General features: G+C 46.3%; 1 protein-coding gene across 4 annotated transcripts in view; it reads right to left on the reverse strand.

The window, feature by feature from the left end:
- Positions 1 to 5,225: 5,225 nt before the first annotated feature.
- Positions 5,226 to 23,455, reverse strand: part of NTRK2 (neurotrophic receptor tyrosine kinase 2) — a 327,573-nt gene continuing 309,343 nt past the window's right edge. For all 4 annotated transcript variants that reach the window (XM_032477492.1, XM_032477491.1, XM_032477493.1 and 1 more), the window contains 2 exons: positions 11,822 to 11,980; positions 5,226 to 10,936 (listed from right to left, as the gene is read on the reverse strand). In XM_032477492.1, coding sequence (XP_032333383.1) covers positions 10,751 to 10,936; positions 11,822 to 11,980 — 345 coding nt within the window. In that variant the 3' untranslated portion in view covers positions 5,226 to 10,750. The remainder of the gene's footprint in view (positions 10,937 to 11,821; positions 11,981 to 23,455) is intronic.

The raw sequence follows: 23,455 nt of genomic DNA on the forward strand, positions 1-23,455 counted from the left end.
AAGCTATGGATTCTTCTTTGAAAGGGAAACGGCTCCGTTGTCCAGTTGAAGATGAAAACCCAAGCATTTTTATTTTCTCCCGTGGTAGCCTCGCTTCTCCTGCCAGCTCGTCTGCAGTCTCAAACTAAGGCAAGAAGAAAAATCACTCTCCTTTCATGTGGGAACATTTGAAGTCATTTATACTAATAACTTACTTTATGGTTTCAAAACATGGATTAGCTCCCCTGAACCTGGAGAAAAAGCCTATATTAAAGAGTTTATAAGTAATATAAACTATCGTTTATATTTACAATTCAGTAGTTCTGAGGCTTCAGAAGGTTGAAATGACTCCTGCTTAGGTCACACCCCCTATTCCTCATCCATCACCTGTAAGTCCCTGCCTAGTTTCTTGACCTCTTATCTCAAGCCCCTTAACATTCATTCTTGCATTCATTCATTCATTCATTCATTTATTCATCTATCACCCATTCACTAGTTCGAAAATAATCGTGCACCACCTATGTGTCGAGTCAGCCTACATAGTGGACTTCAGATACGAAAATCTTTGCCTACAGAGAGCTTAAGTTCTTGTTGTAGGAAATGGCCAACAAAGAAAAATTAATACTTAAAAATAATAATATTGCCACACAGACAAGGGCAGCTGGCGAGATGCTACGTACCGCACGCCCGCTGGAGCACCATGATCTTGGGGAAGATCATTGCAGGCAGACTCAATAGCTGGTATGCGTGTTCCCAGATCAGTTGCCCATCACTCTCTGGGACTGCACACGGCAGTCTTATGAAACAGAACTTAGACTCCTGAAGAGGGATCCTGACCTCGGGGCTGTGGGACTTTTCAGTTGCACAATTAAGGAAGTCCTGGCCCCTCCCCTCCCACTTTGCGATCTCATGATCTCGTGTCAGCATTTAACAACAGCACGGCAGGAATTTTAACTCCAGCGTATCCGGCCAGCTCGGTTTCCACGGTCACAGGGTGGTTCCAAGCCTGGTGGCTGCTCTGCCTGCCCCAGCGAGCCGGCGGCAGGATGCTCTCCATCAGGATCTGCGGCTGGAGAACCACCACATTCTCCTGGCACCGTGGGGGCTGGAGCCCCAGCCTTTCTGCTGAGCAGGACTGGCTGAGTGAGCGATGGCCTTAAATACCAGCCCAGAACTGGTTTCCATGGAGCTTCGCAGGAAACTTATTTTCTGAGGGAACATGTAGTTCTGGCCTCAACTCCTGGGGTACTGACGATCTGCTTCTCAAATCTAACCAGTGCTCCATCCAGCATTCTTGAAAGTTCTAGGCCCTTCCCGGTGGGGCCCGTTCCCTGGCGAGTCAAGGCCCAAGGCTGGCACCAGGTGTTTCTGTTTAGTTGGTTGAAATTCTGGGGCTGAGCCTGATCATCCTCTAACACAATATTTCTCTACTTTAGCTGCATGGTAGAAACATCTAGAAAATTTGAAAAAAAAGCAAACCCATGTCTTGCCCAACTGAGACTAATAGAAACTAACTCTTTCAGGGTGAGGCTTTGGCTTCCGTGGTTTTCAAAGTTCTCCACGTGATTCTGACCCACAGCAAGAACTGCTTTTGCCAGAAAAATAGGACAATGTGAAGAGAACCCTCACCTAAATTAAGGAAGCTTTGAGATTTCCAGGGAAGATGGAAGACTGAACAAATGCAGGAAGCCTCCGTCTTGCTCTGAAAACACACGTATGCTTGGTGAAGTATAATGAAATGGGAAAGAGAAAGAGAAGTTTCCATGAGCCACATGAAACGAAAAGCCAGACTGAGGTGTTGTGCGTCTTGAGAGCAGACAGTCTAGACCCAGTGGATCGGGTGTCCAGGGGGTAGACTTTGGCGGTGGCTGCGATGCGTCTGAGGACAGCTGTCCCGGGTGCAGGGCTCTCAGAGCCACTGGACTGTGATGGGCAGCGAACTGGAAGCCCTTCTCATACCTCCTGGGTATCAGTGAGACTTGAGATGCGAAGGCTGCCCGAGGAAAGGGAGGCACGCCCTGTAACGGCTGAGGTTGATTCCGCCCCTGCCGGATGCGCACTGGGGGCAAAGACAGCCTGATTTAAAGGAAATGAAAAGAGTCACATTTCCCACATGTAGGTTGGTATCTACAAATCCCTCCATCCCTGTTATAGGAGAAGAGGCTGCAGGTGTCCACAGGGAGGCTGTTACAGCATCGGTGTGACTTTGAGGCCAGGCCCTGCAGTGCGGTGTGTGTGTGCAACGTTAACTCCAGCTCACACACGAGGCGTGATGAGATGTCGTGACGCAGCTAACGACATACTGGTGCAGCGCCCACGTGAGAAGTGGCTTTACCAGGTAATCGGTATTTAAAATATTATCACTATCTGCCTATTTGCTAATTAGGATAAAGGACCTTACAGTGTTGTGTCTGAGTGAAATGACTGATTCTGAAGATTGACGATTTATTAGATATATTGTACGAATGGCATCATTCCTACGTGAAGGAGGCAGATGAATCTGGCAAGATGGATACAGCTTTCAGTGACCAGAGCTCCCTGGGTCTTTCGTTGTCCCTCCCTGTCGCCTGATCTGAACAGAGGCCAGGCTGGTCCTGGCATTAGTACATCCCTGCATCTGTGGCTTCCACGCCAGGCCAGGTCAGGGCAGTGTCTTGGCCTACAGAGCAGGCTGGTAGTCAATAATACATCATTGCTTGTTGCATGAGTTTGGTCTGAGCCTTGCATGCATTGTAAAACACCACCTGTGGGAGGCAGGAGGGTGGGGCGTTTAGCTATCACTTAGCTCGAACCATGGGAGCGCACCGAAGCACTGACATTAGGGAAGTGGCCGGATTTGCAGAGAGGCATTCTCATGTCAGTGCAAACCTCAGGACCCCACTGCTTAGCAGCCGCCTCCCAGGTAAGCTCACCCTCCCCCACACTAAGGAGTGGTGGGAAGGGGGACTCAGGAGCCCTGGGCTCCAGGAAAGGCCCCCTAGACCTTGCTGGGGACTATCACTTGACTTTGGGTTTTGGCCTAGTGGCCAAATTCTGACCTTGTCCCTCATGACCAAAGGCCTCACACCCCAGAGCAGAAGCTCTCTCGTCTCCTTGAACCTGGCGTCCTGGCGTTCGCGCCCACGGATAGCCTCACTCCTCCAGGGCTGGGCTTTGGGTTGCTTTTACCAGTCTCCGGAGCCTGGAGCCCAGATCCGAAACACCGTGCCACGTGGCCAGCCCAAACCCCACCTGCAGGCTTCCCTAGGCCAGCCGGGCGCCTGCCTTTCTGCTATTGCCTGGAGTGGAACCGCCTGAGTGCCTCCCTTGTTTTGAGGATTAAATGACTACCTCCCTGGCAAACAGGGAGCACTATAATTTGCTGGTCAGTTTCTTTCAAAATTGGCACGTTTTGGCAAGTTCCTCAACTCTCAGTGCCTCAGTTTTCTCATCTGTAAACGGGATAGTAATAGTGCCTACCTCCCAGGGTTGATGGAAGAGCTGGGTGAGTTAACAGAGTGTAGTGGTTTAAATGGCGGTCTCCAAAAAGGTATGGCCATGCAGTCATCCCTGGAACCTGTGAACATGACCTTGAAAGGCAAAAGAGAGAGTAAGAGCGTATCCTGGGGTATCTGGGTGGGACTGAGATGCAGTCACACGTGTCCTTACAAGACACACAAAGAAGAAGGAGGCGGCGTGGCCACCAAAGCAGCGATTGGAGAGATGCGGCCGCAAGCCCAGGACCATCTGGGGCCACCAGAGGCTGGAAGAGGTACGGGCCAGATTCTCCCTGAGAGTCTCCAGAGGGAATACGTGCGCACCCACACCGCCGTCTCAGACATCTGGCCTCCAGAACTGGGAAATTGAAGACATTTCTGTTGTTTGAAGCCACTCAGTTTGGGGTACTTTGTCACAGCAGCCGCAGGAAACTAACACACGCACATAACACCCAGGCTCACAGTAAGCACTTGTTTTATTAGTCAGTTTGTTCCAAAGGGAAGGATGCCTGTTCGAATGAGGTTGTTGGTTACAATACTTCAGAAGTGACGTTCCCAGCCAAGAAGTTAGGTGCCCTGAAGGGTGAACTAAAGGGGTGTATTTGAGGGAGAAAATGAGATGGAGTTCTGCAGAGCAGCAGGCAAAACTTGACTTCAGCTTTAGAATGGAAACTGATTATCAGTTATAACTGTACAAACAATAGGAAAATAAAAACGTAGTCTGGTAAAGTGTGGATCTTTAATAGTCCACATGGGCTCTGGCTGGCCAAGGCATCGGGGTACACTTCCATTCCTTCATCCTGTTTCTCTGAGTGGGATGTACACTTGGATCTCATAGCAACACGTGATCCTATCTGGGTTTTTGGACAAGTTGTTCCCCCCCATTACACAGCTTTGAATTCCTCAAGTACCTGCTGAGTTTTAACCTGCTCGTATTTTTTTTAACTCAAGGAAAATATACTTGCGCCAGTGAGAGGCGTTTGATTTGGGGACAGTCCACTGCCAAACTCTTGTTCCTGAAGCCTCCACCAGGAATGCCCAGATGTCCCCTATGCCTCTCAGAGAACATGGGGCAAGCGGTCAGACAGCAGGAATTATGGCTGTGAGACCCTGAGAAATGCAAGTGTGGGTGGGCTGCTCTGATGGCCAGAAAGAGACAGGCGACCGGATTCCTCCCTGCCAAACCACCCTGACTTTGCCCTTCTTCGCCTCTTGATTTAGGAAACACTAGTTAACAGAGAGGCCGAGAGGATGTGGCATTTTCTATTTGGCTACTTCTGCTCCTGGGTCATTAAGATTCTCAAAGCTGCCCCAACCCTAGGCCACGATACACAGCGTTTCTCCCAGTAACTTTCTTAGGTCTGATCTGTTAGAAATCGTGGTCATTCTATCTGCTCACTCTGTGCTTTGGGACACGGTAGTTGTGAGCCACACGTGGCTGTTTAAATGTAAACTAATGGAAATTAAATCAAATTCAAAAGTCAGCTCTGCTGTCACATGGCCACATGGCCACATATCAAGTGCCAGCTGGCCATATTGGACAGTGCAGAGAGAGAACATTTGGATCACTGCAGAAAGCTCTATTGGACAAGCATGTTCTGGTTATCCAAGACATAAGTCGAAAGTGTCAGGTTAGGACGGATTGACCAGGAAACCTGCATTCTCGTTGCCTTCAACTTATGAACACCGCAGGCACCTGCAGGGACCACACCTAAAATGCACACACCACACCTTGTGAAAATTCTAGTAATCATCATGTCACTTTCCGTGTGTCTTTTGGAGGATGGTATTTATTGTAAGACATCATTTTTATTAAATACACTGTAGTACAAGAGACTTTCCGTGTCAGGTTGAGAGAAGCTGGTCACATGATTTACAAACGAAACTTTTTTTTTTTTAACACTGATATTCTGGTGTCACTTTGAAATCAGCCAAGATGCAGTGGGTCTTAATAAAGCAATGGACCTCAAAACAGATTGCAAAACAAGAACCAGTAAGTGTCAGCACAGAGACGTCACATTAAAAGGAAAATAAAGCAAATAAAAAGAGTTTCAAATACCAGGTCACAATTTAAGGGGCGATGTAACTTCAGAGAGATATTGACGTGTGCGTGTGTGTGTGTATACGGCCTGGATATATACAAACATCTCTCCACGTACAGAAGCAAATGCAGAGAGTGCCCACATCTCTAGGCAGATTTGTAAGTGATAGGTAATGATCATTGAATGCAGGGAGCAATATTTCACCATAATTTACCATTTGTCAAGGGATTCTATAGTTAAAAATCCACATTTAATTTAAAGACCTTGTATTGAAAACATTTCCAGCTGTTTTATACATTTTTAAAGCAATAGTAAGATATACAAGCTGCAAGATGGAGGCCTTGACATTTCATTTTCTCCAGATTGTTTTCCCCAGTTCCAACCTGTAGCAATTAGCAGCTTTTATCACGCTTGCTTCCGTGTGTTGGACATTCAGCCAACCTTCACTCAGGATCACTGTCATTGATGCACAGAACAAAGAAAGAAAGAGAACCCAGACCTGGCCTAGAATGCAGACTGAAAAAGATGACATCCTATGTTTTCCCATTTCGTCTCCTGAGACGTATGTTGAGATGGCAAAAGAGTTGCTTGGTTGCTGTTGTGAAATTCACAGTGTTTTGCCTGCAACAGATATACATATATATGTATTTTTTTGCTTTGCTTTGTGTTTGTGATGAATGGAGCAAATATATATATATATATGAATAAATAAATACATAAATAAATAAAGGTAAGAGAAAAAAGAAGAATAAAATACAAACACGAAGGATATTCGAGAACCTTTGACTTGTAGCAGCAGTGGCTCATTCCGGCCCCGACGACAAGGAAATACCCCTTCGTGTGCTGTGGCGTCTGACTTCCCACCCCTCAAACCCCGAATTCTTTAGAAAACCGTCTGCTCCCTCAGCCTCGAAGCCTCCGCATGCCATCATTACGGATTGTGAAAAAACTGCTTGAACTGCATTTAACCACCTGAGAAGCTGGGTCACTGGCCATCCTCCTGGTGAGGTTTTTCTGCAACAGGGATATAGGGCCAAACTGGAGCTCAGCATTGGAAACAAAAATCCTCACGTGGGGAGAAAAGGAGAGAGCAAGAGAATGGAGGGCGTGTGTGTCTGTAGTCACTGATTTAATTAGATATACAATTGAATGTTACTGGCATTATAGAAGGCCCAATTTACAAAAGGAAAAGTGAAAAAAAAAAACAAAAACGTCTATTCCCAACCAGGGGACTCTGTTGTCATGGCTCTTTGCAAAAGACAGCATTTCACAGCATCATCTCTTGCATTCCGCTAGGATGCGGGAATTCCTAAGAGTCGCTCGCCTTGCGGTGGGGTCTCGGATTCTCACCCTGGGCCTTCAAGACTGGGCTCACGACCCTCCAGTTCCCTTCGGGAACCTGGACTCCGAACACAAGGGCAAAGGGAGGACAAGGTGAGCATAACGCCAATGTGCAAAGGGATTTTTTTTTTTAATTGATTTTCCTTTTTCTGGACCTTTACATAAGGAGATCTATTTCAGGCTGCATTTGCCTTTGCAAGGAGCCAGCGAAAGGACTCAAGGTAGTGGGATGGCTTTGATTTGGTTGTTTTGGGAAGCACATTATTTAAGATATGTCTTCCACCCATGCAGTACCGCAGAGAGTTGAAAAGTGTGATGTAGTCCTACCCACGTGGAAAATGGAAGCACTAACAGCAACATGACATTAAAAAGGTTTGGTTATTTAGCAGCTCTTAAGCAAATGATCCATTCTGCACCCTACTTAGAACCATCCCTATTACTGTGCGCCTATAGACTTATACATAAGCTCACAAGCACACCACACGTTTGTCTGTGTATAAATCAAGTATTTATAACACACATACAAATACGCGAAGCTCTCACAGGTAGCGTTGATGTGAACACATGATATGAATTCTGATATGATCTTTTCTGGCACAGCTCACAATGTTTCCTAAATAAGCCTGATCATGACCTTGGCTCAGTGTACAGGGATTCAGCTGAAGCTATGAGCAGGAGTGCACATCACCGTCTCTCAGCTGTCTGTCATCTCACGGACTGCATTCTGTTTCTCATGAATTTGTTTGCGTGCTTTCCCTTCTGGACTAGGGTCTTCAGCAGATCGAATCGTGAGCTTCAGAGTCAGAGCACCTTGATTAAGTCCCAGTGGGGCCTGGAGGGGTCTAGCACGCCATTTAACTTCTCCAAGTCTCAATTTCCTCACCTCTGAAAAATGGGATTCGTTTGCCAGCGTATGTGAAAAGTGTTTGGAAAACTCTTCGACAATTTATAAATGGAAACAACCGTCAGGCTGAGTCTGGGCTAGAGAATTAGGTTTGTCACCACTCCTGTTGTGTTTAATGAATGTGATGTACATTGCAGAATGAAGATGCCCCTTCTCTTAAAAAAAAAAAAAATCACAAGAGCACAAGAAGAGGGGATTGTGGAGGAACAGGGATGGATACTTGAAGCTAGTTTTTGGTTCATTCGGCTACTTTAAAAGCAATCTGGGATTCCTTCAATGCGAGACGTCTCTGAAATCAGTACATCCTCTTGAGACAACAGAGGAAAACAAATTAATAATAATCAGCAATATAAATAACTATAAAACTTTGCACTTGCATAGAACCTTTCATTTCAAGACCTTGAGGGACTTGTCAGAAGGTAAAGAGAAAAAGAATTTTTTTTTTTTTTTTTTTTTTTTTTTTTTTTGCTTTTTTTCCTTCAGAGGAAACCACAACACTGGGAGGGGAGTGGAAAGCTCCCCTTGCTCTCATCTGCCTTAAACAAACCCTGGCTTGAAAACTGCACAGCCCTTTCTTGAATTTGATCCCTTAGAGTATTACCTCCTTTGCTGCCTGTGAAAATAAAACCAGTAACTTGCAGCTTCCTTCCCCAGAGCAGCTCATGCAGAACGACAAACCCGTGTAGGTTTTCAGTCCCCGCTGATGGAATCTAGAAAAGTTTTGTACAAATCTGCCTCTTCTCACTGCTTCACAGGATGCCACAGTGTTTTAACAGTACCATGGGTCCTTAATAGGATATATACACGCAGGTATATATCATGGAGATATGGCTTTCGTTATATTATTATGTGTATTCTGGAGGGTTTTTTTTTTTTTCCACCAACAAAAAGAACAAACGATTCAACTCCCATGTCCCATAGGCCAGCGCAGAACTTGAAAGGACTGTAGGGTTCGTCTTGTCCGGCCCCCTCCTCTTGACAGCAGATCCTACCGGATTTCCTTTTGTTCTCTGTGAATGGACACTTTTGATTTTTTGAGAACTGGCTTTCAACGCCTATAATGGAAAATATAGGTGCTCCAGTAATTAAGGGCGTAAGCAAAACCGAAACAGAGCAATTGCACCTTCAGAAACAAATATGAAATAAAGTGACATAAGTTGAATTAAAATCACTCCCTTTCCATCTGGCTCGTGTTATAAAGATGTCAAGTTAGCAAAAGTCCCCTCACAGAGGGTAGCAAGTTTTCTTGAGGAACAGAAAAATGTTTCTTCCTTGGTATAACTGATTACCCAGATAACTGTAAATTTCTAGTTAAATTTACAACCTCTTTTCGCAAAACCCGTGACTACGCCCAGAAGCCCACCTCCAAAGCTTGGTCTGGGCATAGCCTCCCACTGGCATGCTGTGCCCAATTTTTTAAATTTTTACTTTTTTTTTTTTTTTTAATGGAGTGAAGAGAACAAAACAGCATATCAACAGTGGAGTACACTTGGAATGAAACCACTCTCCCAACCAGAGCCCAGAGCAAGGTCTTGGCCCGTGTACGCTGAGCATCAATGCGTGTGACACCCCCAGGGTGGGTGAGGGTTCCTTTCCCTCGGGGATCAGTGTTGCCCTTCCCACAGTGGGTGCGTCGTGACTGAGGCTATAGCCAGGTGTCAGGGTCCATATTCGTTAAAACCCATCACCGCCATACGACCCAGAGACACTTAGACTCAGCTAATGAATTCCATTAGCTTCCCCTCGTTACTTAAGTTACGCCTTTTAGGGCTCTGCTCTACACACCAGGGGCAGGACGTCTGGGGCGGTAGTGTCTGCACACAAGGTATTAATCGACAAAGACCATGCACAGTTTTGCTTGCACAGTTCAAAGGACGGGTGGAGTGGAGGGCGGGGGTCGGAGGGAAGTGCTCTCTGACAAGTTCAATGTAAGAGAAACTTGCCTCTGAATTTGTAGCTTGTCTCATCTTTTCCAAGTCCTCGGCTTCCCATCGGACCCTGAAACGATCTCTGGACAAGAATCCACCTAATCTCAGCTGACCTTGACAAAGGCTCGGTGGACAACACTTGGAAAAACAAACCAGTGCAATCCCCATGGCTTCCAAAGGCAAGATGGTCTGAGTGCGCGACGTGCCGTCTCGCCTCCCGGAAGCCATCATTCTCTGTGCTATACTCTCGTGTTTCTGGTGATGGGAAAAGAAGAGTCCATGGCACAGAGTCTTTTTACTCCTCAGAAAGGTCCTCAGGGGAAGGTGCCGAATACATTCCTCCCAGCTGACAGTCGCTGGGTTTTTCTTAAGTTGGGACTGACGCCCGCTGATCCCAATGGGTGTCTTTGTTCCTCTCGGTTCTGCGGTTTATAATCAATCTTCTTTCTCTCCGGTTTTAATCTCCCATAGATAAAGGCTTCCCAGATTGAACACAAGTTTTCCTTTGTCATACACAGGCTTAAGCCATCCAAAAACAATAAGAACAGTAATAATCATAAATAAATAGAAGTGAATCCATAGAAACGCTCGATGTCTGTACAGCGGAAGTGACAAAGTTTTAAGTCAGATATTTGTTTTCCCTTTTTTTCATCCACATCAAAGGCAGGAATACAACAAGGCATTGTTAGTTGTGGTGGGCAACTGGCGTGTCTGCTGATATAACAAATTAGGTTTCTTAAGGCCTTTGTCTATGCAGAGTTAATAGTAATGCAGAAGCCAGATTGATTAAAAAAGAAAGGGGAAGGACTGTAAAGCAGGGGAGACGAAAAATAAATCAAGAGAAAAAAAAAAACATTAGGGAATAAACCAAGGGAGACGGAAAGAGAGAAAGAGAGAATGCCAAAAGAAGTCCATACTGTGTCTACGGATGGAGAAGGACACGTTGCTTCCTCGGAAAGCTTCTCGGGGTCTTTGCAGTGAACAACAGCAGACTGGTGGCATCCAGCGGCAGTTAGAAGACAGTCATCCTCTGGGCCCATCTGAGGAGGTGCTCTGGGAAGGACGGGTCTGGGGGAGGGCCTAGCCGAGGATGTCCAGGTAGACCGGGGACGCCTTGGCCAAGTTCTGCAGGAGGGTGTGAATGCCTTTGATGTTCCTCCTCATGTGGGGCTCCCGCTGCCAGCACCCCAGCATCAGCTCGTAGACCTCCTGGGGGCACGTTCGGGGTCGCTGCAAGACTCGGCCCTGAGTGATGCATTCTATCACCTGGACAGGCGGGAGCGAGGACAGGGTCAGGCCAGAGGGAGCACAAGGCAGGCACGGCACACATCGGGGGGGGGGGGGCATTTTCAAGGGACCCACTCGGTGTTTCCTTTTTTTTTTTTCACAAGAAAGCGAACAATTGTTTGAGGTTGGTAGATCATATGGTTAATTTGATGGGTTTCTATCCAGTTTTCAAGCCACACCGATTTCACCAAATTGGTGAAGAAATAATTTTTGTCTCTACAACGCTCTCAAACCATACCCTGAAATTCCAGAGTATTTTCGTTTTACTGGCCTGAGATGGAACCTGGGTCACTTTTGTGTCAGGACGCTGACTGGCCAGGGAACCCCACGCTACAGAAATAAGCAGTCATACTGGGTTACGGAATTGGATAACAGACAGACGTGGGCCTGAAGAAGTGAGGGGCCTGATCAAGAAGTTACGCCTCAAATATAGACATATTTGCAAAAGGCTCAGAAAAGGGAAACAAAATGCTTGAGTTTCTCACTAGAAGTAAATGTTCTAGTGAAATGTGCAAAAAAGGAAAAGAAGCTTGAAACTTTACTGGAATCATACCAAAAACCTAGCTGGACTCCAGGGGTGTGGGAACGCCCACATCTGCTATTAATTTACCAGATGAGCAGCACAGAACGACTCCTCGGTCCCACCGCCAGGGAATCACAGGCATATCAGCAAACGCTGCACTTTTTCTAGAACTCCTACATTTGGACGGTGACCCTACTGAGGCCATGACATTTAGGTACAGGGCAGGCCACCTGGGAGGTGCTGCTCTCCACAGAGCCACGTGAGCCTGGGGCTCGACTTCCAGCCGAGGGGTGCCTCTCGGCGTCAGCCCTCTCGGGGTCCTGGCGCCACCCAGCACGCACCTCGTTGTTGGACAGCTGGTACCAGGGCTGTTTGCCGTACGTGAAGATCTCCCACAGCACGACCCCCAGGCTCCAGACGTCGCTCTCGGTGGTGAACTTCCGGTACATGATGCTCTCCGGAGGCATCCAGCGGATGGGCAGCATCGTGTGGCCGCCCACCTGGTGGAAAAGGGTGAAGGAGGAGGCATCACTTACCCAGAAACCAAGTTCCCACCTCCCCGCCAGGGGAAAAGGGAAAAGGTGTGTGGGGGGAGGGTATTTATAGCTCAAAGTGGTAGAGCGCATGCTTAGCATGCACGAGGTCCTAGGTTCAATCCCCAGTGCCTCCTTTAAAAAGTAAATCAATCGATAAAACCTAATTACCACCCTCCCCCCAGGAAAAAAAAAAAAACAGAAAAGGAAAAGAAAAAAAAAGGGAAAAAAAGGTGTGGAAGGGAGATGTGGGGGATATTTTTCCCTTCCTTTTCTTTGTGTTTATTAATTTTAATTGTTTATAAATAATAAGGGAAATGAAATTTTCTTTATAACCTCAAGCCACAGAGACAGAGGGCAAAGAGTGGTCAATGGATTTTTCTCCCATTATTTGCAATTCTCTTGTTCTCAAAACTAGACAGGAGCAGAGATGATGACTGGGTAGATGTTCACACAGACACACAGACTTTCTGGTAGGAGGGTGACTTGACCTTCTAAGTAACGAGATAACTCTGACCAGGATCACACACAAGTAGAGGGTTTTGAATCTAAACAACCCCGCCGAGTGACTCTGCTTCCTTAGCAAGGACAGGGCTTCCTTCCACCTGAACGTGTTTGGAGAGCTCATAGCACTGCCTTGAACATCCTCGCCACAAACCCATTTTACATATGAGGCCACTGAGGTTCAGGTTGCTATGGACACAAAGAAGTTTGGCCTTTGACTCTGAGCTCAGACTTCCCTCTACTACAGGGCACTTCAACTGAGCTTAGTAAACAGAAGTAAAGAAATAAGAATGGTTTTCAAAAAGCCCATCTTAGTAAAAACACCAAGGCTGTGGCATTAGCTGGCAACAGCATTAACACAGGCAGAGAAAACTGTGACCAAAGGGACTTATTTATGATTTCCTACTTCCTGGAGGAAAATTTAAAATTCCGTATATATTCAGTTTTGTAGCCTGTAGAGTCTCTGATTTTAAAACCAAGGTTGGATCTCTGCCCAGTAGCCCGATGGGTGGCAGGTCCCACTGTCCACAGTGGTGAACCCCAGCACTTACCAGCCCAAAGGTCGTGCTGACACCGGGGCAGAAGGTGAGCTTACCGACAGCAGGAATCCTACTTCACCGACAGCTCTCGGCCCCTGAGTTCTGAGACTAACGCCACATAGAGTTTCCGCCCAACTGTAAATCTCAATATCCATTTCTGACTCACTGAGGGAAGGAAGTGCACTAACAGTGCCTGAAAAATGCTGCTCAGCTCTGGAGCCCAAGGAGCAGCGAGTGTCAGAGACGTCTAATTTGCTTGGTGATTTCAAATGATGCTCTTAGCATCAAAGAAAGCACGTCAGTGAAAGGGTGCTTTCCTCCCATTCTTCTCTGTATGAGAATCCAACTCTGACAAGAGACATAACTTGTTGGCTCAGGGTTAAGATGCCTCCATATCTTTACTGCTCAGCTTGGAATGGACCAAAAGCTCCTGCGCTAAGTGCAGGCTCGTTGCCTTCCATCAGCTTTCAATTTCCTCACTCACCCCTCCCTCCGCGGGGACAGGTAGTCACTGTTCAAGGAGCACAGACTTCCCTCATGGAACTGCTCAGACATGCCTGAAGGTGGTGGCAACACTCACCATCACGGCTGATACTCAAAACACAACCTGGGTGACACAGGCACTGACCAGAAGGGATGCTGGCGGTCACACTGGCACAGGCTTATTGGCGTGTTTCTGGTAGGATGGATGCCTTCCGGGCTCACAACCCAGTAACGCCACATACCCCGGACTTCGGGAAAGGAAATCTGCTAACACACAGGGAGTTCCCTACATTTTCAGATACTTACAAACACTCAGGGCACCCAGGTGGAATGGTCCCCCAGTGCTGGCAGCCTGCATCCAGCACCAAGGAGAGGCTTTACTGGCAGTGCAGGGAGCTACATGCTGCAGAGTTATGTGGAGTGAGAGGTCTCTGCTCAGGTTTCTAGTGAAAAAGACATCGTTACTTCTTTTATGGGAATAGTGAAATAAGTGAAATTGAAATACTGAAATTAGAACTGGAAAACTATTGAGATTAGATCATATACCCAGATATATGATCAACATATAGTTAGTCTGTGGGAGTAGAAAGAAGACTGGGCGGGACATTAAATTGTTCTTTTGGATATGGGGCCCTCAAAGTATTACGAGCTAGCTCTCCATGCATGCTCCTAGGTCAAATGTGTCAAATACGCCATAATCTGTAACCCTCTTCATTTCCTGGAGATTTATAATGCACACAATTCCCTTGAAGTGTCTCTGGAGTTTGGCAGCAAGAACAGATTTGCCTTTAACTTAGTGAGTTAAACTAATTTTAATGTGTGTTTGTGGGGGAGAGGGACAGCGATCAGGAACCACTTACATACGCTCCTAGAACCAGACATGAAAAACCCACTTCGGGACATGTTAACCCTTGGAGACCCCGGGTTCTCCATCTTTTTTATGCCTTCTCAGCTGCGGTGCAGTGGACAACATTCAACTCATGACATTAGCAGGGGGGCAAAAGGTACAAATTCCCAGTTGCAAAATAAATAAGCCTCGGGGATGTAATGTACAGCATGGTGACTATAATTAATAATACTGTATTGCATATTTGAAAGGAGACCCTGGAAGTTTTCATCACAATGAAAAAACTGTAACTATGTGAGGTGACAGATGTTAACTAGATTTATCGTGCTGATCATTTTGCAATATATATGAATATCAAATCATTTTGTTGTATACCTGAAACGAATATAATGAATGTTATTACTATATTATAAAATAGATAAACAGCAAGGACTGACAGGGAACTGTGTTCAAATTCTTCTAATGAGCTGTAATGGAAAAAAATCTGAAAATATATGTATGTCTGTATAACTGAATCGCTTTGCTGTTCACCTGAAACTAATATTGTAAATCGACTACACTTCAAAAAAAAAAAAAGAATTAAACAAAACAAAACAAAACCTCTGGGTTCCAGGGCATACTCCATCGCGCTATTTCCCAGTTCGGTCATCTTGACTAGGGCCCTAGTTTTCCCAGCTATGTAATCTGGGCAGCAATATATACCTCCCAGGGTCATCACCAGCTAAATATTTAAGCAGACAATATCTGTGAAAGCTCTTTATATGTGTTAATGCCTTGAACGCTTTCTAGGTGTTGCTTCTTTCTCTGCAGCCATTATTATCTTATTTTCTCGATAGGAGGCAGTCATTCTGGAGCCATGGAAGAGCCAGCGCGACGCCTCTTCCACACTACCCCCTCCACAGTGACAAGTGCTCTGGGGTCCCCTCTGATTACAACACCTACTCTTCCGGGTCCTCTGTCCTGTATTGCTGATGACCCAAGAGAAAGCTCTTGTGTCCTTCAAAGGAGAGAAAAAAAAAAGATTCATATTTTGATTTACATGTTTTCCCAGCTGATCATTTACTTTCCGCCTGCAGTCTCTTTGGGACAGATTTTTCACTCAATTCTTTCAAGAATCCCCTCCGGGATTTCACACATGCTGTTACAAATAATGCTTTCCTTGTTCTGATGTCAAACGGCTGAGTGGTGGGAGACTCTAATAAAAGTTCAGGCAGGGTTCACAAGTTTTCTGAACCCGTTTAGAACATTTCTGAACATTTCTTTTGCAGCCCTTTCTCAGGATTTAGGAGCATGTCACAAAAGTTGACCAAAAAATAAAAATCTGAAAAAGAGAGAGAGCATGCCACCATTGTTACAAATTATTGTCACATTCCAGACACAGTCACTGGATGGTTTGGGAACCTCACAAAACCACATACTCTGAGGCAACAATCACAAAGAGGTATTTGTTTTGTATTGTGTGACTTGGCAAGTTGCCCTCACACTGTTGCTTAAATATTTGTGAGATGGAATGTGACCCCAAATATGACACCAGGAGTCAGGACTGCTGCTTTGACTGCCAGCTATGCCATGGTGCCAGGAGAGACTCTCCAGTGATCAGCTTGGGTTGGGCACATGCCTTCACTCACCTCACCGGAAATGAACCGATGCCACGTGGGAAATCCACTTCGCTGGGGAGCTGACTTGGACTGGCGACTTTTATTTTCCTCACCCCGAGACTGGGGGTCTAGTTCTCTAATTACCCACTTGCCACCACTTTGCCACCATAGTCTTCTGCCAACACATAGCAGTTTACCTTTACAAAGAATTTCTACTCAATGATTACCCAATAATTACCCTCTTGGGTAGACACTGGCTTGCCTTCATGTTACAAGTAATGCCCCCCAAATTCAGAAAATTTAAGTAGCTTACCCCACTGGACATCTTGTACTCGCTCAGATGGGTCACTCTGGGTTTCTGGCTTCTGCAATCTCCACTGTATTCAGCCAGCAAACTTCGCTGTGTCTCCTCACCCAGGCCAAACCCACTCATGCCTCTTGGAAAGTTTGATCTCCCCTTTTTAGACCTTCTGGGAGGTCTCCTAAAGGCAAGCTCAAGTTCCACCGCTTCCAGGAACTCACCCTCCCTGCTACAGCTCAGTGATGATTCTAAGCCCCGGGAAGCCCAGCACCCTTTAGTGCAGCTCTGGTAACACTGCAGGCACGCTCTGGCTTTGCTGATGGAGCACACGGCTCAAGAAGGATGGGTGCTCATCAGTTACGTCTAGCAGGGCATCAGGGTGCTGGTTGGCAAGCAGACCACGTCTTCGAGTTCCTTCTGAGTGCTGATATTTGGGGAGGAATTCTCAATGTGTTCCTTGCAAGAGATCCCTGTTCTCTACCTTCCCATCCATCCTCCAATAACTTCTCTCTACTCTTCATACAACAAAACTTAGATTAAATAGGTGGGAACTGGCTCACCAAATTGATACTCAAATAAACCATTCAATAAAAGTCAAAACTTCTTAATAAAATGCAACCAAAATTACTGGGGTTCACACAAAGTATAAAGGTTCTCGAAGTTGTGTGCGAGATCCCATTCAGTCCTCGGTTTATCATCTGTACAGTAGATGGGGGTGTTTATGGTGCAGACCTGGGGCTATTCGATCTGGGAACGAAGTTTAGGGAGATGTCACAATGCATACAATGAGGGAGTATTGCACTACAGATGGTGACTAGCATCTCATATCCTCTGAGGCTACAGAAAAAGGACTGGGACTAAAGAAGGAAGTTAAACCATGAAAAAGAAAAGGATGGGATGGCCATCAGGGCTGCTAATCATTGCAACCTGCTTAAATCAGCAAAGCTAATGAGAACAGTGTCTGAGGCCAACAGCCAAAATGAAATTCCATAGCACCTGAAATAAATCAAGTTGGGGAAAATAATGAATTCTGTTTTAAAAACATATCAAAATAGAACAGTGGGGGTTTTTTTTTTTTTAGCTCTTAATGTTTATTTCCAATGCACTTCATAATTTTGATGGCGATGTGTATAGGATGATCTGGTTCAAAACAAAAATAGCAACTGTGCTCTGTTAAAATGCCTGAGCGTCCTTTAAACCTACCTGTTTGAAAGGTGTTAAGGTAATAATTAACCCTGGAAGGAATACTAAAAGGCCCTTGGTGAAACTGTCTTGTGTCATAAATCATTGATTTTATTATTTTTAAATCACATTGGGCATATATAGTCAGTTCAACTACAGTATTTATTTTTTTACCCAAGAAATACTCTTTGGGTACATACACTTTGGTCACTAGGCTGTAAATTGTGGAAATTTCCCATGGCTTAACAAACAATACGATTTACTTTTTGTACAATGGAAAACTAGGATTTGGGAAAGTCGAGGAACTTGGTGAGCAACTGGAGACGTGCACTGGTGACCAGCAGTGCTGAAGACAGCTCTCCATCCCACTACCACTCACCTTGTACAAATATACAAAGCAGCTTTGTCCCTGTTACAAGTTTATGAGGAATGCACAACCCAATTTCTAGGTGCATCGGTTGACAAGAGGGGCGGTAACAAGCTTAGCTCACCTCCTCCTGTTGGACTTCACATAAGAGGCATCGACCATCCTCCTGGCTCCCTCCTTGTCTTCTCTTCTCTTACGGCATCCGTATCCGTTCCTCTCTGTGTGGACCCTCCCAGTCCATTCCCGATTCCCATTCCCTTTCTTTGAGGCTCCTCTCAAAGCTCACTTGTCCAGTCCCATTTCAAATACCAACGTTGCCTTTCGTCTTGGCCGATTATTTTATCTTCCCCCAAAGGTCATGCTTATGCTCCTCACAGCTCGTCCTCCATCCACGGCGATGCCTAGTCTCCCCTCCGTGTGTATGGGAGGCATGGGGGCGGGCTGGAGGCTTTCTGTGGGTCCAAAGCGAATGCCTAGCTGGCTTTGAAAACGCTGGTGATTTAAAGATGAGTAATGCTAATCTGAGACCTTCGAAACCCAAGTAGCAAAGACCAGTGATGCCTGGGAGGCCACTTCCAGCTTGTGGTATTTACTCAGTGAGTGAGTGATAACTTGTTCGGAAGCCAAACATTTTACTCCCTTAGAAACACACAGGCCAAAGAGAAAACCCCATTAAGAGATGATTAGCTGTCAGAGGCTTTCGGCCGCATTAAGTATTGAAGAAGCTCCTAGACCTCCTTGTCACATCCTACACCAGCTTGCTTGGTTTCAGCAGTTTCTCCTGATCTGTTCCTTAAAAATTCATGATAGCTGTAAACTTTAAGAATAGCTGGACCTTATTTACTTATTTATTATGTTTTACATCTGTTATATGAAGTTAAAAAAAAAAGGAGAGAGAAACAATTTATGCAAAATACTTTCCTTGGAGAACCTGGAACCATTGTGGTCAGACTGTGGGCTCTTTCTGACCACATCCAGGAAGATCAGAACTCTCCTATTATGAAGAGTGATGGGGTGCTTCCGTGACGTGTGGCTACCAAACCAGGGGATGCTTCATGGGAAGTGATCCAGACCTTCCTGCCTTGCCTAGAAGTCCTGAATGAATGCAGCTCCATGAACGCAGTCATGAATGGATGCAGCCAGGAGGAGCGTCGGTGACAGCCTGGTCACCCTCTCTCTTACAGCAGGAAATGATTATCGCTCCACCTAAAATTGCTGTTATTTGCAGTCTGGATAAATCTTCCATTATCTTTTACTATGATCTGGTCATAGACATAAGGGTTGGGACTTGGAAACTTCAAGCTAAGTGCTTCTGAATTAGTCAAGAGACAGGGTGCTAGACCTCATTGCTAGCAATATTTTTGTGAATGCTTTTTCTATTGAGAATTGATTTGGTCTCTATTCTACCATAAATAATAATATGAATAATGACAATAATAATAATAGTAGTAGTCATATTGATGGTCATAATACCTCATGTTCGCATACTTTTTTTTGCTTTTTCACAGCATTTCACATCCATTCATTCTATAATAATTGTACCTACCTCAGAATATGATTGTGAAGATTCAATGAGTTGATATTAGAAAAATTCTGGGATGCCAGCATGTGAGGCCATTTATATGACATTCTTAAGAAGGCAAAACTCCAGGTCTAGAAAACCTACGGCTGTCAGGGTCTGGGAATTGTGGGGGAGGGGCTTGTCTTACAGAGGCGTGAGGGAGTTTTGGGGGGCGATGGCAATATTCTACATCTGGATTGTGGTGGCAGTTAAATGACTGTGTTTGCCAAAACTCAGAACCGTACCTTAGAAAAGGTGATTTTTACAGCATGTAAGAAAACCCTCAGGATAACCCCTGGTATGTAATAAACATGCAAAACAGATTAGCTAAGGTGTTGCTATGCTAAGTATCTGCATCTCCAGTGAGCCCCTGGGGTAGGTCAGGCATGTTCTTTTATCTAATTTAAGAGATGAAGAATCTCCAGGCCCAGAGGCAAAGTGGCCTGCCGACCACACCGCTTAGCAGCGGCAGAGTCCACAGCAGGGCCCATCTCTCCAGACGCACGCTGCCTCGAGTCCGACGTGGAGTCAGACGCAGGGATAGCAAAGTGTCTCTGCGTTAGTTGGCTTGGGCTGCCCTGACAAAATCCCATAGATGGGTGGCTAAAACAACAGACATTTATTTTCTCAAGGTTCTAGAGGCTAGAAGTCCAAGATTAAGTCTCCAGTCGGTTCAGTTTCTGCTGAGAGCTCTCTTCCTGGCTTGCAGATTACCGTGTACAGCTCACATGTGTGCAGAGAGAGCATGAGCTTCTGATGTCTCTTCTTACAAGGACACTAACCCTATTGGATTGGGGCCCCACCGTGTAACCTCATTTAACCTTAATTACTTCCTCAGAGACCTTAGTTTTAAATGTAGCCACACTGGGGGTAAGGGCTTCAAAATCTGAATTTGGGGAGGACACATTCAGTCCATAACACTCTCCTGTCAGGACTGCCCCTTCTGATTCCAGTGCACTCTAAGGAGCAAGAACAGCTCCGAACACTAGGAGCTGGGCAATTCTGGTCCAGATGCAAATCTGTGGTCGTCTGCCTGCATTTTCATGTCGCCAAGTGAAGGCTCGACGCCACTGCTCTCTTCCCCACTCAGGTAACTCTCGATGGTTTCCCTATTATCACCTGGAGCTTATCAGATGGCTTAAGCCTGCCACTGTTCCACAGCCGTCCCTCGACTGAGTGCATTTCCAGGGCAAACCTTAGGGCAGCCTCAGTCCTCAGCCTGTCCCCCAACTCCACCCCAACTTCCCCGGGGCAGCTAAGGGAGAGCGAGCAGACCCTGGAACCCCCTAGGGACATGTGGAGCTTCCTGGACTCTGTGTCACCTCAAGTGACATCCCCCATGGGTCTGGCTGTCCCCTGCTTGTGCACTGTACACAATTTAAAGAGCCAAACGCTCCAGTCTTAGAAGTGATTACAGTCTCACTGCATTTTACATTTGCTCTCATCAGGAGCAAAGAGGTCTTCCCTCAGTGAAGCTGAAAACTTCAATCACACCCATGTTTAAGAACCACATTGGGATGCTGAAACAAAGATTCTTCATTTTATCAGCAAAGTGAAATTAGACAGTGACAACGCCCCTCCCTGATCCTCTGACCGCCTCCCCCCTCCTCCCGCCTCCGACCCTCATGCCTTTTGACGGGGAGTTTTCTGAGTGGGTCCCGGGAGGGCGAAGCATTTGGAAAGAAGGAAGGCAGCATGCTCCCTGGCCTGTGGTGACCGTGGGTCTGCAGGGCCGGGCTGCGCATTTCAACTCTACACGTTTCATCGAGCTGCCATTATCTCAATGTTCAATATTACTGAGCTCTTGACGGCCTCCTGAGCTTTGTGGGTTTTAACCCAAGAGATCATCTGACTCTTCAGTGTTTGAGACCAAAAGCACTGCCTCCCTTCAGAGTGAAAAGCCCACAAGGACTGACATGTGACGAGCAAAGACAGCCAGGAAAGCAGGTGCGGTATGTATTTGTGTCACTGTCTCTGCTGAGGTGGCAGCATTCTGTTGGTTTAGTACCGACACTTGAATGTGAAATTGTTTCTATGGAAATAATTCAGAAAGGCTGGTATTCTGGCGAGCTTTTAGTAAAGGAAGAAATCAGTGATTTGCTAACAGAGTAGGAAAAAAAAAAAAAAAGCTCCTCTGTACCAGCTGTGATTACTGTGGTTCCTGCTGCTCTGGATGCAACAGGTCCAATAAGTGACAGATCGAGTTTCTGGATGGACCCCTCAGAGCAGCCCCGCCATTAACCCCAGCTTGTCAGTTAACACTGAGGACCCTGCCACGGTGGACACTCCACTGTTAACCTGAGCTGAGGACTTCATGCACCAGAGCCAGTTAAAAGTGAACAAGGTTGTCTTCCTTTCCAGTTCATTCTGATACAAACACTGCTGTGTGTCCGCATGAGTATAACATTGATGGGGAATCGCTCTCTCCAGGGAGCTCTAAACGCCCACCTGTCCTTTTCTGCTCTGTCTGGGATATATGGGATGCGTAGAGATTGTGACTTGGTTACAAAGGACATTGTGATTTCTTATGATGCTTGTGAGAGCTAAGAAATCATGTACCTCAAGTACCTCAATTACTGAGCCCCTATGCTGTGTGCCATACTGTGTGTTAAAGGCATTACCTACAAACTCATTTTTCTCGTACCTCTTCCAATACACCTACAGATAAAATACACCCATAGAAAGTGCACATATTACGAGAGCAGTTGTTTTGCAATGGTGAGACTGGAACTCCAATTCTGACCAGCAGCTCTCCTGTGCAGAGCGAACAGTGAAGAGTTGCTAACCCCAGCAGCTCAGTGTGAGGGAAAACCAGTGTGCTGTCGCTGGGTGCCTCTCAAATCATTTCACCAAAGCACCCACAACTGCAGAAAGAAGTAAAAGACCAGGAGACCAGGGTGTGGGGAGGAACTGGGGCCACATCTACCAGTCTAGCCAAGGTGCTGATGGCAGCTGTGGAATTTCTTTCAAGTCTTGTTTTTCATATTTAACATCTAATAGAATTGTTACATTCGATTCCACAGTGCATTATGAAAAGGAATGATTTTTCCCCTCAAATCACTTACTAAAATGGAGGCCTTCAAAACCTGGACCGTGTTTTCTTGTGACTTCGTGAGTCTCTGGTCTGGACACGCCAACTTGTGTCCAAAGTCTACCCAGATTCCTGGCTGAGAGGCGCTGGTGGCAGAGCGAAAGGGTTTTGGAGTCAACGGGCCAGGTTTCCCGCTCTGGCTCAGCCATTTACTCAGTTGATGTAAATGACTTCATGTCTCAGTGTCCTTCCTTTGCATATAAGTAGGAATAAAACCTTACAAGCCTAAACCAAGCCTATACCCTCCCCCAACAGGCTGAGTTCTAGAAGACGGGGCAGACAGCCCAACGGCCAGAACTAAGCGAGAAGAAATACTCAGGCAATAGCCTTGGATAACAGCGGCAAGCCTGCCCGGGACCCTGCCCAGGCCTGGGGGGCTCCGTCCCCACTGCAGTCCACGGCAGTGCTCCCTCCTGGAGTTGCCCAACACGGTGTCCTGCCTCAGAAGCCCGGGGGTCTATTCTGGTGCTCACAAGACTCTCCATGTGACTTTGGCCAAGTCACCACCTCCCTCTAAGCCATAGGGTTTTCACTTAGCGAATTGAGACAGTAATGCTTACTGTGTTGTTATCTGTGAGGCTCAAGTGAGGTAGCGGAGACAAAACGTGGCTTACGTGGTGGCACCGGATCCACGTGGCTTTATTTTAGTACAACTCAATCCATGGGCATTTAGTGCTGTGCGCGGTGGGGAGACAAAGTTGACTGAGAGCAGGCGCCTGCCCTTGGGAGCTCGCCCTATAACCGTGATGCGAGGTGGGAACGGATGCCTGAGTGGACATGTGCACGGCTGCTGTGGCTCACGATGCGGGTGCAGAGCTTAGCCTGCTGATGCTGGCAGCCCGCTTCTGCTAAGAAGCTGATAATAGGACACCTGCACATATGCCGCTGCATCTACAGGGTCACAGCAAAGGAGACTATCGGGAAAGCGCAGGAGGGAAAGTTTTCAAAGAAGATCAAGGTCCCGATTCC

This window comes from Camelus ferus, chromosome 4 (assembly GCF_009834535.1).
Source record: "Camelus ferus isolate YT-003-E chromosome 4, BCGSAC_Cfer_1.0, whole genome shotgun sequence".
Taxonomy (NCBI): Eukaryota; Metazoa; Chordata; class Mammalia; order Artiodactyla; family Camelidae; genus Camelus; species Camelus ferus.